Source organism: Fimicolochytrium jonesii (genome assembly GCF_025526975.1).
Source record: "Fimicolochytrium jonesii strain JEL569 chromosome Unknown EV422scaffold_3, whole genome shotgun sequence".
Lineage (NCBI taxonomy): Eukaryota > Fungi > Chytridiomycota > Chytridiomycetes > Spizellomycetales > Powellomycetaceae > Fimicolochytrium > Fimicolochytrium jonesii.
The window spans coordinates 40989-55612 of record NW_026515670.1 but is presented as its reverse complement, the minus strand read 5'-3'; the positions used below and the strand labels follow the sequence as shown (position 1 = coordinate 55612).

The 14624-nt window shown below is 55.3% G+C and overlaps 5 protein-coding genes across 5 annotated transcripts; 3 read left to right on the top strand and 2 right to left on the bottom strand.

The window, feature by feature from the left end:
* Nucleotides 1–93: 93 nt before the first annotated feature.
* On the top strand, nt 94–1226 carry EV422DRAFT_516200 (G10 protein). Its single transcript, XM_053069367.1, has 3 exons — nt 94–392; nt 616–934; nt 1038–1226. The coding sequence occupies exons 1-3, from the start codon at nt 299–301 to the stop codon at nt 1063–1065; spliced, it is 441 nt and encodes a 146-aa protein (XP_052928493.1). The 5' UTR covers nt 94–298; the 3' UTR covers nt 1066–1226.
* Nucleotides 1227–2005: 779 nt separating this feature from the next.
* EV422DRAFT_564118 (uncharacterized protein) lies at nt 2006–2589 on the bottom strand (the record flags this gene model as incomplete). The annotated part of the gene is made up of 3 exons (XM_053072161.1): nt 2006–2174; nt 2274–2369; nt 2567–2589. 3 exons carry the CDS (start codon nt 2587–2589, stop codon nt 2006–2008), a joined length of 288 nt encoding a protein of 95 aa, XP_052928492.1.
* A 361-nt stretch (nt 2590–2950) lies between these two features.
* Nucleotides 2951–4413, bottom strand: EV422DRAFT_516195 (uncharacterized protein). The gene has a single exon (XM_053069366.1). It carries the CDS (start codon nt 4105–4107, stop codon nt 3220–3222), a length of 888 nt encoding a protein of 295 aa, XP_052928491.1. The 5' UTR covers nt 4108–4413; the 3' UTR covers nt 2951–3219.
* Nucleotides 4414–7263: 2850 nt separating this feature from the next.
* Nucleotides 7264–12009, top strand: EV422DRAFT_617267 (DNA mismatch repair protein msh6). The gene is made up of 8 exons (XM_053074001.1): nt 7264–7705; nt 7798–8427; nt 8496–8650; nt 8732–8869; nt 8941–9199; nt 9288–9409; nt 9479–10117; nt 10212–12009. The coding sequence occupies exons 1-8, from the start codon at nt 7546–7548 to the stop codon at nt 11748–11750; spliced, it is 3642 nt and encodes a 1213-aa protein (XP_052928490.1). The 5' UTR covers nt 7264–7545; the 3' UTR covers nt 11751–12009.
* Nucleotides 12010–12651: 642 nt separating this feature from the next.
* Nucleotides 12652–14557, top strand: EV422DRAFT_516187 (band 7 family-domain-containing protein). Its single transcript, XM_053069365.1, has 4 exons — nt 12652–12966; nt 13141–13487; nt 13853–13927; nt 14002–14557. The coding sequence occupies exons 1-4, from the start codon at nt 12879–12881 to the stop codon at nt 14323–14325; spliced, it is 834 nt and encodes a 277-aa protein (XP_052928489.1). The 5' UTR covers nt 12652–12878; the 3' UTR covers nt 14326–14557.
* The last annotated feature ends 67 nt before the right edge of the window (nt 14558–14624 follow it).

Here is a 14624-nt window from a genome sequence, read left to right as displayed (position 1 = left end):
CCTCGGCGACCGTTCAACTGCGCCACTCTGCGCCACGTACTCACAGCATAGACTATAGTGCATTCCCCACCATCGACATTGCGTCCAGAGAGCCCCGTACTCGCAATCAGATCGGCTGTAGGTACAGGTATTCCCACCATCCACCTCGACAACTACACGCGGCCACCACATCTTTTCCCACGATCAAATATCTCACGGACCTCTCCTTCAACGAAATCCGCCTAATCGGCCTTGTCGCCCGTCCGCCAACCGAGTCGACTAATTTCCCCCGTTCTACAACCACCACACACCGTCATAAATGCCCAAAGTAAAGCGCGGGAGGAAGCCTCCACCGGAAGGGTGGGAGCTGCTGGAGCCGACGTTGAATGACTTGCAGGCTAAGATGCGTGAAGGTAGGGTCGGTGGATTGCGTGTTGGTGTTTGGGTTGCGGTGACGGCATTTGCAGAAGTTGGAAAGGATGGATACGGGGATGATATGCCAAAGGGATCATGAGTTGGAGCATATGGTTTATTTACGGCAGCGGTAGCATGTGGATGAACCCATGAGAGAGCAGGCGGGACAAAATCTCATAAAACACACCCGGATCAAGCTCAACGTACCCTCCCTCCCCGTAGCCGAAAACGAATCCCACGAAGGCAAACGCCGTGTCGAATCCCTGTGGCCCGTCTTCCGTCTACACCACCAACGCTCGCGCTACATCTACGACATGTTCTACCGGCGCAAAGCCATCTCGCGCGAGCTGTACGACTACTGCTGCAAAGAAGGCTACGCGGACGCCAACCTGATTGCCAAATGGAAGAAGCCCGGGTACGAGAAGCTGTGCTGCTTGAGGTGCATGCAGCCGAGGGATACGAATTTTGGGACGACGTGTGTGTGTAGAGTGCCCAAGAAGAAGATCGGGGAGGATAAGCCGATTGAGTGTCAGCATTGTGGGTGAGTATCGGGTGGCGAGTCTGGATGGTGGACATGGGAGACCTGGGTAGGCGCACATTCGGGTCATGGTGTCTAATCAAAGTTCATCCCGCAATCATCACAGATGCCGGGGATGCGCATCAGGAAGCTAGTAGTAGCTCCCCATATATACAAACAATTTTGCGCTTCCACCCCTTCTTACCGACCTTCCGATTGTACATACTATCACTCCTCCCGCCTCGCCACGTATGCCAGACGACCCGATGTTTATATATAAACGAAAAATATGTATTTATGATATCCCAAAAACGAGGAGACGTTTTGATTCAGGTGCTAATGTATGCTTGGGTGTTGAGAAGCGTGTTGTGATGTGCGTATGTGTGGTATGAGTGTGGTGAATGTACACGATGCAGGGTTGTTAGGTACAAGTGGGGAATGATGCCCGAGGTATCAGTGACGGTATACCCCGGTATCAGTGAGGTGTCTGCACGGGGCGTGACAGGTGGCTGACGGCCATGGTGTGCGGAAGCAGCACGTCTTGTGGGTATTGTCGGGTGTATTGGTAATTAATCGAGAACTGGATTGTGCATCGAACGCCGTAGTTTCGTTCTCCGTTTCCCGACGGAGTGAGCGCATTCGGGACTTGCGGGTGGGGATTCCTACCGGTGTCCTCTGCTACCCGCACTCCAAAGCAGCAGTTGGATGACCCATCTGCCGTGATGGCCTGCGTGGTTGACGGCCGGCCAGGACGCTTGTGACGGGCCCGCTGATCAGGCTGCGATCAGAGCAACTCGGCGCTTAAACAGCTAGGGGCTGGGGCCGTCGGTTCGCGATTGGCCGAAAGGCCAGATGAGGTGGCTGACGCTGTACGGCGAGATGCATGGCGGTAGTAGATGGTGCGTACGCTCGCAGCGCATGCCGTCGGGGCCACAGCTGCCTTCGCCGATAGCTTCGCAGATTCAGCCCCTCCACCATTTCTCTCCCAGCCCCTCATCTCATCCCCACCCACCGCGCCCCTCTCTCCCAAAAAAGAACTCTACGCAGAGGAATGGAGGCACTCCCGCCCCCACCTTGCGCTCCCCCTCCCCCCATTCACCCCAAAACCCCCAAACTCCCCGCCATCCCCCACGGCTCCCTCCCCCGCCCCGTGAACAAAAACTGCGGATCCAGCTCAACCCAGCACCGCCCGCGGTCTTCCTCGCCGCTCACAGGCGTGTAGTAATTGCACGAGGAGGCGAGGAGGGCAAAGATGACCAGTGAGCTGTTGTGAAGGAATCGAGACAACGGGCGGAGGTTAGGGAGGCGGAAGAATTGGACGGGGGCTGTTCGCCCTCCTGGAGTCAAGCGTGCGGTAGCTTACCAGTATAGACATGGCTTATGCGAAATGAAGAGACAGAACAGATACGCCAGGAGGAAGAAGTTGGGCGCGCGGGGGAAGGGGACTAGGAACAGGATGCTGTGTCGACCGAAAAGGGGGCATGGCGTCAGCAAGAGTCGTTTGGGGAAGACAAGGCACCCTGACTACAATGGGTGCAGATCCCCCCCTCCGTCGCTTCCACACACGAGACAATTCCCACATAGCGCCTCCGCCTGCCCAGCGGCTTTCCTCGGGCATTAGCTGAAATGTGTAGAAGATGACGGCCAGAAACTCACATGAAATACTGCATGCACCACATATTGGCTTGCGCTTCGGGCCGTCGTCGGAACTAATAGTTTCCAAGATGATGTTTCCACAAAGACAGGTCGTGTAACTCCCAAACAACGGCAAGCAGTTTTCAGTTCCCTGCAGTGTTGTTGATGGCTGTTGTTGGTGGGGATGGCTGATGGGGGTTGGGGCGGCCGGGCATAAAGCCTCGAGGTTCGAAAACGTGGCCACACGGGAAGGCCGCGCGGTGACATCTCTTTGCGAAGCCCCGCTCCGCTTTCACCAGAGGATTCGACACTTCGACAGCAGACAAGAAGGAAGGGTGACATGTATGGATGAGCCACCGTACCTGGCATGGCAGGATGAACCAGCGGATAACATGTCCTAGGCAGTTTCCAAAATAGATGGAGATTTATCGACTTTCCAAAATGCCGCTGCGTTTATAGTGAGTGGTGGGGGAGAACTAGCAGATTTCCTACCAAACTAACGCTACATATAACGGCGGAGGTATACATTTTCTCCACACATTTTCCCATGATTCTTGCTTGTTTGTATATCCGAGAGCAATGACGACGATGGCGGCTAAGCACTTATGGCCTTGCGTTTGTCGTTTGAGTTGAATTGTGTCGCAAAGATGAAAGAGTATCACGGTACGGAAGAACTAGGCGATGGGGATGTCTGGTGCCGTCGCAGGTGGGGGGTCGCGGACTCCTCCTTGCCCACGGCCACGGCCGCGTCCATTACGGTTTTTGTTCTTGCGCTTCTTTGCAGGGCCATCGTGGCCTTCGAAGAAGCCTGTGATTGTAACCACCGGCGGAAGTGCTTGATCGCCGAGCGGGCTCACCTCGACGCGTGGGCTCGCGCTTCTGGTCCTAATGATTTCCAGCCCGCTTGGGGTTCTGATGATTTCGGGTTTTTTTCCGGTCGTGCTGTCTCCGTGAGGGTCTGTGGCTTTGGTACTCAATGGGCCTGTCTCCTGTTCATTCGACTCGGAAAGTTTGGCGATGGGGGGGCTAGCCTTCCTGCCCAGCAGCTTCGGGTTTCCCGTAATCGGCCGGGTCATCGTACCGTCGCGCGGCTTCCAGCCTGGCGCCCTGTAAATCGGTTTCGCGTCTCGCTTCGGGGAGGTACCGTTCTTCTTCTGTGGCAGCCGAGCTGCCTCGATTTCGTTTCCATTCGGACCTCCGGAGGCCATTTCGGCGGCCGGGGCCGAGGTTTCCTTTGGTTCATCGGGCGAGTCGGGGCATCCGGGCGTCGAGACGGAGTTGTTTTGTTCGATCTTAGGTTCGGCTGTCGATGTCGCCTTTGTCTGATCGAGGGTCAACGGCATTTCGAGGCTGGGTTGCATGATGTTCACCGCGGGTTCCGGCGCGGGTGGTGCCTCCTTCACCTCTGTCTCGATGGACTCTTTGTGGTGGGAGGGTTCCGAGGTCTGTCCAAACGCAGGTTCCTGTGCCGATTGTACTTTAATCTCCGTCAAAGATTCATTTTTGATATCGGGCGGAGCATTCTTGGTGGAGGGCTCTGGGTCGAGGGTCGCCGGCGTCATGGCGCTCGTTTCCGCTGTTTCCACCGCATGTTCCTCCGCCGGTGGTACCTTGGTTTCCGTATCTTTGACATCCAAAGGAGCACTCTCGGTGAAGGCTCCTGGATCGAGGGTCGCCGGGGTCACGGCGCTCGTTTCGACAAATGCGACCGCATGTTCCTCTGCCGGTGGTACCTTGGTTTCCGTATCTTTGACATCCGAGGGAGCACTCTCGGTGAAGTCTACTGGATCGAGGTTCGCCGGGGTCACGGCGCTCGTTTCCACAAGTGCGATCGCATGTTCCAATGCCGGTGCTACCTTGGTTTCCGTATCTTTGACATCAGAAGGAGCACTCTCGGTGGAGGCCGGAAGCGATCTCGGAAGCTTCGCAGTTGTGAAGGTCGATTTCGTTTTGATTTTGGTAGCCAAAGCAGGTGCGCGGCCGGAGGCTGTTCTAGTCTTGATCTTGGGCGCTCCTTCGGGCTTTCGTTCCGCTGCCAACATAGGACCGGCCTCCTTGACAGACGCCGAGTTTGATCGGCTCTTAGGTGTTCGTCCTGGAGCCACCGCCGCTTTCGCCTGAATCGCTTCTTTGAACCCGATTACTTGTGCCGGTTCGGCAGTCGCAGGTGCTGCTGGCGACGAAGCTACCACTTTAACTTCGGTTTCGGTCGGTTCCTCCGCAGAAGGCGAGCTTTCCTTTGCTTCGATTGATTGCTCGCGCGCCGGTGCCGGAGTGAGTATGCCCGCCTTTTCTTGCTGCCGCTCCGCCGCCGAATGATAGCTGACCAGGACGTTCTTGCCATCACGTACGCAGAACGTAGACACGTCCTCAGTCGCAAGCCACGCCTGGAGTTTCTCCTCTTGACGCTGCCTGTCTTCCTCGGTGCAGTTTCGCGGATTTTTCATCATGTCGAATTTACGTTCATATCTCTGGACTGGTGCAGCAGGGTTCATGGGTACGGCAACAGACGTTTGACGGGGAGAGACGGTTGATCGCACGTCCCTGCCGTTCATAACGTCCTTGTTGGCCCCAGAAGAAGAGGTGGGCTTCTCGATAACGGTCGGCGGCCTCTCTGCCTGCGTGGGAGTTTCGTGGGCCGACTTCTCGTCCGGGGGGCACAGTTCCGCCAGTTGCCGGACCGCATCGTCCAGGAACGCTTTGTTGCGCTGCGCGTTGGCTTCTAGCGCGGCCGTCCATTCAGCCGTCATGGCAGCGAGAGCGTCCCGAGTAAACTTGGGCACCATGATGGATTGGGTGGTTCGATGAGTCAAAGGTGGGAAACAGTGAAACTAGAGGACAGACCAGAATGGTCGTCGTCGGTACAGTGTTACGAGCCGCTACAAGTTTTATTTGAGACTGTGCACTGCCACGATAGGTGCTTTGAGTTGGGAAGATTGTGTTCTGTGTCTTTATTATCGTCGTCGTCGTGGCAATATGAGTTCTGCGGTTTCTGGTGAGACAGGAGACCCTGGGGGTGAGGGAGGCGTTAAGACCCCCGTAACTGGAATTGAAGTGGTAAATCGACAGCATGTCAACAGTCACTGGCCTCGGAGATTTTTTCCAAAATCGTGTGTTAGGACATGCTCACATACAGTAATAGCGGTTGCCGCTTGTGAAGTCAACGCATTATGTCATCCCGGCAGCTCAAAATGCAGAAGAGGCCCATAGTCCAGGTGCTGTTTCATGGCCTTGGAGAATGAATGCGCTTTAAGGTTGTATTGTGGATCCTTTGGGGAGGTAGATTCGATCATCCCATTCTCCCAACGGAGAGTCTGCTTTGAACTAGGGAGGTTCTCGGTGCTCCTTGTTAGCACTCATAGCGAAACTAAATTGGACTGCTCCCGCCGCATTGCTCCCATCACCTCGCGGCCAGACGACCGCATTCCTGTGAGCGGGCGGAGGACACGGTTCACCCACCACCCGAGGTAAGATGACGGAGGTGAGGACTAGGTCTAGCCACACGACAACATTTGCTCGCCTATACGACGAGCTACAGTGGCTATGGCTGGGTTGCAATGAGGGTGAGGTAGGTATACACGCGGAATATGCTCCACACAAGCAGGCCTATAACCTGTGCTCTGGGTAACTGGTGTTCAGGCTGATTAGGAGGTAGAAAGCGGTCGTCGATGGTACCTCTATAGTCGTTCGCCATCTGCACCTGGGCCATTGCGCGTGCCGGGTTCAAATTGTTGATGGGGGTCCACTGGTTCGACTCTGTCATGAGAGGTGGGTTCGTGGGCGCACAAGTTGCTGGTCTGTTGAACTGCTGGCTTACGGGGGAAGGGTGCGTAAGGTTGGACGTTGCCAGCGGTTGAACTTGGGGCCGAGGTACTGTTGCATGGCTTGATAGAGGGCCTGGAGCATCTGAGGATCGAACGGCAACCCGCCACCGGGTGGACCAGTCCCCGACATGGTTTTCCTCTGAAGACAGGCCGATAGGTGAGGACTATGAGGATGAGAGCGACTTTCCCGGCCCCAACGCCATGAGAGCGCCTCGAGCGAGGCAAGCTTCTCCCAGGCAACAGGGGGTGAAGGCGAGAAACATCTGTGGCACCGACCTGTCTCGTAAAGGGTGGCCTCGTCGACTTGAAGAACTAACGGGAAAGGACCTGCGCATCGTGACTTTGTATCACGGATCCCCCGCCCCGCCATGGAAGAAAATCTAAACCCAAGCTGTTACGGTGACGCCCCATCCTTCATGCATTGCACCACCGTTGCTAACCAACAACGACATCCTGCCTCAGCTCTTGGCGAAGTAGGTCCACAACGGGGCGCACACAAAAGGTTCAGCAAGTGATCCGAGACCGGTACCGAAGCCTGAAAATGGGAAGTAGGGGATGTATGGAAGTAGAAAAAGGCGAAAAAGCATTGCGGGTCAAACCCACCGCTTCACGGATACGATGTGTGGCCCAGCCTTCCTTCGCTTAACCATTTTACCAAGGCCTCAGCGGATGGACAAGCTGATATTTGTGCATACGTCCTGGTTCATTTGCGGCTACACTTGAAGCGATGCCTAACAATTGAAAGCGTCGAAAACACTTGGCCTGTGACATTCCAGGCCGTCCGCACAAGTCTCAATGCGTTACCAAGACAATCCCGGCAGCAACAAGCGGGCGTGTGCAAGTGCAATGCAATGTGAGCTGACGTCCACGATGCGAGTGAAGGCGGGGGTTTGGTGCACAAATGCAGGCGTGAGACGCGGTGTCGAAATGCGTGTGGAAACAGCATGTCCGATAGCAGGCTTGTCCAGAACGGAATCGCTCCAGATTTCTGCGTTTTGCACATCCTACTCTCAAGCTGCTTTCCCTCGACCTGCTTTGGCCCTTCGGCGCTCGCTCACAACCGTAAATACTATCCTGCTACCTTCGCTACAGTGGCGCCGGGGAGTCGAAGTTCTCATCCGTGGCTTGAGCCTCGGTCAACGCATTCGCTAGTCCCTTTTTGTCAGAAGGGCCAAAATGCCGTCGGATACGCCGAGGAGAACGCCTGGCTCAGTCAGCAAGACCCCAAAGTCGCAGCAGACTACTCTCACTTCCTTCTTTACGGTCCCAAACAAGAGCCAGCAAGGAACCCCTACCCATTTGCCCTTGAAACAAAGTGGTGCCACGAACGGGAAAGGTTGGTTGCTTGTCACGACTCCTGCAAAGACTCTCGCATTAGTGCTGACTGTCGAGTAACTATCTATCTCCTCTGCGCCGCCCGCCTCTCAGGAAGCTTCGCGACATCTAGTCCACGAGTCCCAACGCCTACCGCAACTACTGACGCGAGTGCACCGCAAGATGACGAGGATGACGATGCCGAAATCATCCCCTTCCGCAAGCGTCTGAGGAAGAGAAACAGCATGGTGTACGCAGAATCCGACGACGAAGACGTCGAAAACCGCATTACTGATCAGCCTCGCTCGGCTAAAAGGAACGGTGGTACCGCCAAGCGCCTGAGGGTCTCCAAAGACGACGAGGATGACAAGGATTGGGATGCGGGGAAGGACGAGGATATGGATTTGATAGCAGACGATGCGCTCTATGACATGATGGATGTGGTTGAGGCCAGTGGCATTGTGGACGAAGACAATGATGAAGCCGTGGTTCCTTCGCGCGCGTCACAGCCCTCAGCGGCCTTCACTCCCTACAAAGCGAGCACTCAGTCGACATCGACCGGAAGCGCTGCTCCCACGCCAAATTCCTCCTCGTCCAGACTCAAGCAGTTCAGTTTGGCCCCAAAAACTTTGCGCAAGAGTTCAATTGTATCGAGTCCGCTGGATACGGACAAGAAGCAAACTCGCGCTCAAAAGTTCAAGGAGAAGAATGATGAGCGGTACTCCTGGCTGCTTAACCCTAAAGGTACTTATCTGAGGTGGCGGTATCAAACTGTTCTGAGTCGGTGACTTATGTAAAACATTCATTGTCAGACGCGGAAGGAAGATCTCCAACCGATGAAGACTACGACCCGCGAACCCTCCTAGTACCCCGCGAAGCATGGAAGAACTTCACGCCTTTCGAGAAGCAGTTTTGGGAGATCAAAGCTAACCACTGGGACACTGTTGTGTTCTTCAAGAAAGGAAAGGTTTGTATCTAGCCCTGTGCCGGGCTACTACTTACGCGAGCCTCGCTGACGTTCGACAATTACTCTCTCTGGTTTTTATAGTTCTTCGAGCTTTATGAGAAGGATGCAGACATTGGACACCAACACTTTGACCTCAAGCTGACCGATCGCGTCAACATGCGGATGGTTGGTGTGCCTGAAAGCTCGTTCGATCACTGGGCCGCTCAGTTCTTGGCCAAGGTATGTCTTCCATTTACCATTTACCCACCTCTCAAAGCCTATCACCCCGTCTCACCACATGCCAACCTCAGGGCTACAAAGTAGCTAAAGTCGACCAAACCGAAACAGCCGTAGGCAAAGCCATGCGCGACCGCGACAACTCCGCCACATCGCATCTTGGCAAGAAGAGCGCGCCCGAGGAGAAAACCAAGGTCATCAATCGCGAACTGACGTGCATCCTGACGACGGGCACATTGATCGACTCGGGGCTGCTTACGAATGATATGGGGACGTATTGTATGGCGATTAAGGAGGTGCAGGAGGCGGAGCATTTGCCGCCTTCTTTTGGTGGTATGTTGAGGGAATTGTGGTGTTTTGCTTAATGATTGCTGTTGGTTGTGGAGTCTTGACCGTTTTCTCGTCATTGGCAATATTGTAGTGGCTTTCGTGGACACCGCTACGGCAGAATTCTCCTTTTGCGCTTTTGAGGATGATGTCGAGCGCACGCGGTTAGAGACGCTGGTTATGCAGCTGAAGCCTCGGGAGCTGGTTCTCGAGAAGGTGATAGTCGCTTTGTCTCCCACTATGCCATGAGCCGTTTCTGACACTCGTCACTTGTCTTCCGTTCAGGGGCGATTCAGCAAACCCTCAATGAGGCTCTTGAAGAACAATTTACAGAATCTCGCCATAAACTTCCTCATCCCAGAGAAAGAGTTCTACACCGCCGAATATGCGCTCGACGAACTCCGCGCGCGCAACTACTTCCAAAACGAAGCCGACTGGCCCAAAGCCATCGACATGGCCAGACCCCTCGCCAGAGAAGCCTTCGGCGGCCTGCTCTCCTACCTCCGCACCCTTATGATCGACCGCCAACTTGTCTCAGCGCGCAATTTCCACATCTACGACCCCATCCGGCAATCCGGCTCCCTCATTCTCGACGGGCAAACCCTCATCAATCTCGAGATCTTTGAAAACACCCACGACGGCTCCGACACGGGCACATTGCATAAACTGCTCAACCACGCCGAGACGCCGTTCGGGAAACGGTTGTTCAAGAAATGGGTGTGTCACCCGTTGAGGGATGTGAGGCGGATTGAGGATCGGTTGGATGCGTCGGAGGATCTGAATGCGGTGCCCGGGCAGTTGGAGAAGGTGGAGGGGGATCTGAGGGGGTTGCCGGATTTGGAGAGGGTTATTTCGAGGATTCATGCGGGGAGTGTGAGGGTTAGGGAGTTTGTGGCGGCCTTGGCTGCTTTTAGGACTATTGGGGTATGTTGCGATGGTCTCATCATGGTCCTGGGCGTTGGTCATTGCTGGCCAGGTTCATCTCATCAAACGTTCTCCCCCCCTCTTTGCGAAACAGGAAATGATGGAAGATATGCAGACGTACCTTCCGAGCTTCCGTTCCAAGCAACTCCATTCCATCTTCGAAAACGCTCTCCCTGCCCACCTCGTGGAAAGCCTCAACTACTTCGCCGACGCCTTCGACCACCGCAAAGCCACCGAATCCGACCTGATCCACCTCCACCGCGGCTACGACGAAGAATTCGACCAAGCCTGCGAAGCCATCGAAGCCGTAGAAGCAAAACTCGAGCGTCATCGCGTCGAATGCGAGCGCACCCTCAAATGCAAGATCGTGTTCAAGGATATGGGCAAGGAGCTCTTCCAGATGGAGATGCCCAAGAAAGTAAACGTGCCCCGCGACTGGCAGATCAAATCCAATACCGCGGCGGTTAGTCGGTGGTGGAGCCCGCGCGGTGAGGAGCTCGTGAGGGAGTTTTTGGAGGCGAGGGAGGTTCGCGACGCTGCGGTGCGGAATGTGAAGGCGAGGCTGTGTAAGCGGTTTGACGAGCATTATCAGGACTGGTTGCGGGTTGTGGGCAAGATTGCTGAGTTGGACTGTTTGATTAGTCTGGCGAGGTGTGCGCGGTTTGTGGGGGAGCCGATGTGCAGGCCGGAGTTTGTGGAGATGGAGGAGAACGGGAATGGTGGTAGTGGACCGTTATTGGAGATTGATGAAATGCGACATCCGTGTATCACTACGGGTCCCGGATCGAGCAAGATCGACTTTATACCCAACGATCTTCATTTCGGAGCGGGTGCAACCGGCGACGACCCATCCACTGCAACCAGCAAGCCCAACATGGTCCTCCTCACCGGCCCCAACATGGGCGGCAAATCCACACTCCTCCGCCAAACCTGCATCGCAGTCATCATGGCCCAACTCGGCTGCCACGTCCCCGCGCGGCGGTGCCGCCTCACCGTCTTCGACCGCATCTTCACCCGCCTCGGCGCCAACGACAAGATCCTCGCCGGCCAATCCACATTCATGGTCGAGCTCGCCGAGACCTGCAAGATCATGAAGGAAGCGACGCCGCGCTCGCTCGTCATTCTGGATGAACTCGGCAGGGGAACGTCTACCTTTGACGGGTACGCCATCGCCTATGCGGTCCTGCACCACCTCGTCACGCGCGTGCGGTGTCTCGGCCTGTTCTCCACCCACTACCGCCAGCTCACGACCGAGTTTGCGGCCAACCCCTTGGTCGCGATGATGTACATGGGCTACATGACCGACGAAGAGAAGCGCGAGGTCGTGTTTCTGTACAAGCTGACCCGCGGGACGTGTCCGAAGAGTTATGGGATGAATGTCGCGAGCATGGCGGGGGTCCCCGAGGGGATTGTGAGGAGGGCTGAGGAGGTTGCGAGGGGGTTCAGCGGGTTGAAGGAGGTCAAGGGGGCGGGGGTTGCGGGCAGGGGGACGAGGGGGGATGTGGTGCGGTTGGCGAATTTTGCGGATCTGGTGAGGGTTGCCGGTGCGGGTGGGGGCGAGGCGAAGGGAGTAGTGCCGCCGAAATGTGTTGTGGACACTATCTGGCGTAGTTTGCAGAGTGGCACGGCGTGAGTGGAAGGCACTGCGAAACGATTTTTCGGCATTTGTTCTTGCGGCGCTTTTGCATGGGATGTATGTAGTATTGTGAGAAGTACGAGGTATTACCCCCGACCTCGACGGTGGGACATAGGACACTGGCTGGGCGATGTATATACATGCATATGAATCCACGGAAGAATGGACATTTACGAAGGAGCAATAGCGATGATGATCTTTGCGTGGATGAGCGTTTGAAGGCGAGGCTAAAGCAAGATCACACAATTCACCATGCAGCACAGGATTTGCTCAACGGACATAAATTCCTAAAGGTATCGACCTTCGTACAGTGGCTCCCTCTCGATATACCCGGGGGAGTTCGGATGATCCATACGCACTTTCGCTCATCGTGCATACATCCGGGGTGAATATACGTACCTTTTCCAGATCGGTGGAGGGTTGTGAAGGGCTATGAGGAGCTTGAAACGGACATCCAAGGTGATTTGGCATTACACGAGAGGTACATTGTGTGTACGAAAGAGGACGGCGGGCGATGTGGGGCGTTCCGAACACCGCCCGTTCGCGGATAGCGTGAGCAGCGAAAAAAAAGGAGGCACTGGCCATCCCGATCCCACCTCCGCACCCGGGATCTTTTCTCGCCTGGATGTCTCCTCCCAGGCGGCTCCGTCCCAACGGCAAGGCGACGCTAGGTATCTCTTTCCGCTGGTACAAATACCTCGTGTTTGTATAGATGGGGGACGGCTTGCAAAGAAGATTGGGGGTGATGCAAGACTTCAAACGCATTCGTTGGCTACCTGTACGGTGCGAAGATATCTAGGTAGGGTCGCTCGCCAACACAAGACAGCCCTTGGTGTTCGGCGCTCGCTTGGATAGTATACAGTACATAGAGAAGGTCGGTCTCGGCGCACTACGCGTGCTTGCGCCTGGACTTGCTCGCGACAATTACGTACAGTATGGCGTTCAACCTTCTTGCCGCGCATTAAACTTCTTCGCCCCGTCACGTGACACTCTCGGAATCCGCGCGTTGGGCTCTCTCGCAGGGTGGTCTCGCAGAACGGAATAAGGCTGGATCCAGACTGCAGACTGACATTCGAACTCATCCGCCCAACCCCTCCATACCACTCACACACACACAGCAAGACCATGTCCGCCGCCGCATTGGAGTCTCTCGCACGGTGGGCCGTGCCCATCGGCGCAGTCGTCAGCGGTCTGCAGTACAGCATCTACAACGGTGAGCTTTGCCAACTGACCCACCTTGGAGACGGATAATTGTGATCTCCCGCTTTGGGGTTTCGAGGATGTCGGCTTAAGGAGGCCAATGTTATTTCGCCTTTGAACGAACGAACGACCGCATCATTGCTTTCCCCTTTCCAATGCTAATGGTTTCTTGTCACTCTTACAACAGTGGAGGGAGGCCAAAGAGCAGTAATCTTCGACCGTTGGCGCGGAGTCGACCAAACCGTCGTCGGCGAAGGCACACACTTCCTCGTCCCATGGCTCCAAAAAGCTTACAAATTTGACGTCCGCACCAAACCCCGCAACATCTCCACCACGACAGGGTCCAAGGATATGCAGATGGTCTCTCTCACCTTGCGTGTGTTGCACAGGCCGGAGATTTCAAAGATTCCCGTCATCTTTTCCAACTTGGGACAGGATTATGATGATAGGGTGTTGCCGTCGATCGGAAACGAGGTGTTGAAGTCCATTGTCGCCCAGTTTGATGCTGGGGAGTTGATTACCCAGCGTGATCAGGTAGGTAGAATGAGGGACGGAGTGCGGGAGGACGGAGGGAGTGAGTGAGGGAGTGAGACATGGCGTTGATTCGCGCAAGGGAGCGGGTAGGCTACCTGGAGCGAATGCGGACTGCGCTGAGCGAAGCCAGGAAGGGATGCTTGAGGCACGCGGCCCGCCTTTGCGAGCAAAGCGAGCTACGCTCGGCCCACCACAGCGCAATATCCGCCGAGCTCAACATCCTTGTCGCGAGCGGAGCGAGCATGGTATCGTTTGCTGACGTTCTGATGGGAGGGTACCGTTTGTTGATGGTTGATGGGTCATCTCGGGGGGATCTTTTGTTGATGGTCGATGGGTCATCTCACTCCTCTTTCATTCTGTCGCAGGTCTCGCAAAGGATTCGGGAGGACCTGCACAAGCGTGCTCGCGAATTCAACATTGTTCTCGAAGATGTATCTCTGGTGAGTTCTCCGTCCATTTGCATGTGAGGCATGCATTCCATGAACGGCCCAAACTGAACTTCCCTTGATTATAGACACACTTGACATTCGGCAAAGATTTCACTGACGCTGTCGAACAAAAAGTAATCGCACAACAAGAAGCCGAGCGCGCCCGTTTCGTCGTCGAAAAAGCCGAACAAGAACAGCTCGCAGCCATCATCCGCGCCGAGGGAGAATCGCAAGCTGCGCAACTGGTCTCCAACGCATATAAGAAGTCTGGCCAGGCCCATTTGGAGTTGCGGAGGATCGAGGCGTCGAAGGATATCGCGACCAGCTTGTCTTCGGCGAGGAACGTGACGTACTTGCCGTCGAACAAGGGGGGAAGCGGAACGAACATGCTGCTGAATCTTGGTCAATAGAGCGCTGCGCCTGGGCTTTAGATAAACTTATGCGGCGTTGGAGCGGTTGGTAGCGTAGCGAAAGCGAAAAAGGGCGATGTATTTCCTTTAACTCGGCCATCCCCATGTGTAGATAGTTTCACTTATGTCTGAAATGAGTCCGTCAAATCACCCCCATCGGAAAAAGATCTCTCATGAAGGCGATTCGAACAAAGTGAGGAAAAAGAAGTTTCGTGTGGAACGTCGAAGAGAGAGAGTCTGTGCGTGACGCGAAATGAGTCGAACGAGGCTTTCGGCGTTCAAACAAATTACAGCCGCCG

Excerpts from the sequence above, each read along its gene's own strand:
- EV422DRAFT_516195 (XM_053069366.1), bottom strand. The coding sequence starts at position 4,107 with ATGACGCCGGCGACCCTCGACCCAGAGCCCTCCACCAAGAATGCTCCG.
- EV422DRAFT_516200 (XM_053069367.1), top strand. The coding sequence starts at position 299 with ATGCCCAAAGTAAAGCGCGGGAGGAAGCCTCCACCGGAAGGGTGGGAG. Across the intron at positions 393-615 it reads GCAGGCTAAGATGCGTGAAG|CCGAAAACGAATCCCACGAA; the intron begins GTAGGGTCGGTG and ends CCCTCCCCGTAG. Across the intron at positions 935-1,037 it reads ATTGAGTGTCAGCATTGTGG|ATGCCGGGGATGCGCATCAG; the intron begins GTGAGTATCGGG and ends CAATCATCACAG.
- EV422DRAFT_617267 (XM_053074001.1), top strand. The coding sequence starts at position 7,546 with ATGCCGTCGGATACGCCGAGGAGAACGCCTGGCTCAGTCAGCAAGACC. Across the intron at positions 8,651-8,731 it reads TGTTCTTCAAGAAAGGAAAG|TTCTTCGAGCTTTATGAGAA; the intron begins GTTTGTATCTAG and ends TGGTTTTTATAG. Across the intron at positions 9,200-9,287 it reads TTTGCCGCCTTCTTTTGGTG|TGGCTTTCGTGGACACCGCT; the intron begins GTATGTTGAGGG and ends GCAATATTGTAG.
- EV422DRAFT_516187 (XM_053069365.1), top strand. The coding sequence starts at position 12,879 with ATGTCCGCCGCCGCATTGGAGTCTCTCGCACGGTGGGCCGTGCCCATC. Across the intron at positions 12,967-13,140 it reads GCAGTACAGCATCTACAACG|TGGAGGGAGGCCAAAGAGCA; the intron begins GTGAGCTTTGCC and ends CTCTTACAACAG. Across the intron at positions 13,928-14,001 it reads TTCTCGAAGATGTATCTCTG|ACACACTTGACATTCGGCAA; the intron begins GTGAGTTCTCCG and ends CCTTGATTATAG.